The sequence below is a fragment of the Pundamilia nyererei genome, unplaced genomic scaffold, assembly GCF_000239375.1.
Source record: "Pundamilia nyererei isolate P.nyererei 1_Seehausen unplaced genomic scaffold, PunNye1.0 scaffold00115, whole genome shotgun sequence".
Classification (NCBI taxonomy): Eukaryota; Metazoa; Chordata; class Actinopteri; order Cichliformes; family Cichlidae; genus Pundamilia; species Pundamilia nyererei.
In genome coordinates, this window is record NW_005187516.1 from 2,018,800 (window position 1) to 2,020,555 (window position 1,756).

Consider the following 1,756-nt stretch of genomic DNA (forward strand, 5'->3'; position numbering starts at 1 on the left):
AATATAAGAGAAAGAGAGAACTTTAAGAAATTAATATAGCCACTACAGTGACCATCAAAACGATGAAAGAATGTTGCCGTAAACAGTTTATTTTGCGACACCACGAAACAAACAATAGCGAAAAATGAAACGATAGAAGTTTTTATATCGTCATCCGATATATATCGGCCCTACTGTCAAAGTCTGCAGTCAGGAGCCACCAGAGCAAAGAGAAGATGGTGAGTTTCAATGTCTTTGCGAACCATTCGTTGGATTGGAGCTGCTTAACAACATTATTCTTGTTATATCTTGAAGTCAAGTACTATGTAATAACAACAATTGACTTTAAAAGTAAAAAAAAAATGTAAACATTGCATTTTGTAGAAAGATGCAGAGTGCATGGAGCTAATGGCAGCCTCTTTCTCTCTGTCTGCAGGCCTTCATGCCACGAGGTCAGGCGAAGGTGAAGGGTGCGGATAAATGCGACGCCCCTGCTCTGCTTAACCTGATCAACTACTGCACGTATTTCTCATTCGTGGATCCAAAACTGGTCAGAGAGGTACTCACTGATTTTTGTTCAAACGGGCACTTTTCACGTTTTCTGTTAGTCAAGTAAAAACTTTATACTTTTTTCCAATTTAATTCAGTTGTTGTCTTATAATTTTCCAGAGTTGTATTCCTGCTATCGCTGGTCAGATTGATTTGAAAGGGTGTGATGATAGTTTTAACCGGTACTCTGTAATGTGTTCGTTTGCTTCCAGGTGATCCGATGCAGGAACGAGCTGATGCATTCTTCTGAGTACCATGTGACAGATGATTGGATGCAACACTACTGGACCGCTCTGAACCACTTTGTGAATCAGTTCAGACACGTACCTGAGATGGCAACAGTTGGAAACAAAATAGACGAGGTAAGCGTGTTTGTGTAGCGGCACTGCTGGAAATGCGCTGCAATAGAAGCGAACTATTGTCTGTGTGTGTTTGTGTTCTGTAACAGTTTCTGTGTATTTTTTTTGTCCTAGATGCTGACCCTCAATTTGTCAATATATGTGTCTGGTTTGGATCAAATGGATTCTGGTGGCTTGGGCGATGGATTAGAGGCTGATTTTGTCAGCCATAAGGAGTCGGGTGCTGATGTCGGCCAATGGGAAGCTGAGTTGCTAGAAGAGATGCTGCAGGAGCTGCTGCATGATGCTGATGAGGATACTGATAGCCAGACACAGGTGGGAAAAGGAAAGAAGGCCTTCCTTCATTTCTGTTTATGCATTTTACACATAATGCATAAAAGGAGTATGTTTCATGACTTCTGCTGACTGCTTCTTCTTTAGGACACAGAGCGGCTGAAGAGTCTGGGAGGGTTCCTGCAAACCAACAAAGATCTTAATGAGAGGTTCTCTGCAGAGCTGCAAACCATCAACTCTCTAATGGCCAAAGAAAAAGGAAGAGGAGGAAGTGAATGAGGAGCACTTTGTGTTCTGTGTCTGTGTATATACTTTATATATCTTAACTTCAGAACTTAATCTGAAGGATGAGGGCTTTATATCTAAGCACAGTGGGGCTTTATTTTTAAAAATGTTATATTATAATATTTGAAAAAAGTCTTTTGAAGTCTTTCCGGTTTTTTGCACATTTTTCAGTCTTAACTTTCAGTTGATTGTAATAAAAAATGGGCACCTTATGAGTCATTGTCAAAACGGAAATACAGAAATGGAAAGCTGTAGTTCACGTGACGAATAAGTGTTCTCTTCCTGTCTAAGCTAAAAACAGCTGGCAGCTG

At 40.4% G+C, this 1,756-nt stretch overlaps 1 protein-coding gene across 1 annotated transcript in view; it reads left to right on the forward strand.

The window, feature by feature from the left end:
* LOC102200689 (uncharacterized protein CXorf38) overlaps positions 1-1,580 on the forward strand; it is a 3,709-nt gene extending 2,129 nt beyond the window's left edge. Inside the window, exons 3-6 of the mRNA XM_005742006.1 lie at positions 416-538; positions 741-890; positions 1,002-1,202; positions 1,308-1,580. Coding sequence (XP_005742063.1) covers positions 416-538; positions 741-890; positions 1,002-1,202; positions 1,308-1,439 — 606 coding nt within the window. The 3' untranslated portion in view covers positions 1,440-1,580. The remainder of the gene's footprint in view (positions 1-415; positions 539-740; positions 891-1,001; positions 1,203-1,307) is intronic.
* Positions 1,581-1,756: the final 176 nt, after the last annotated feature.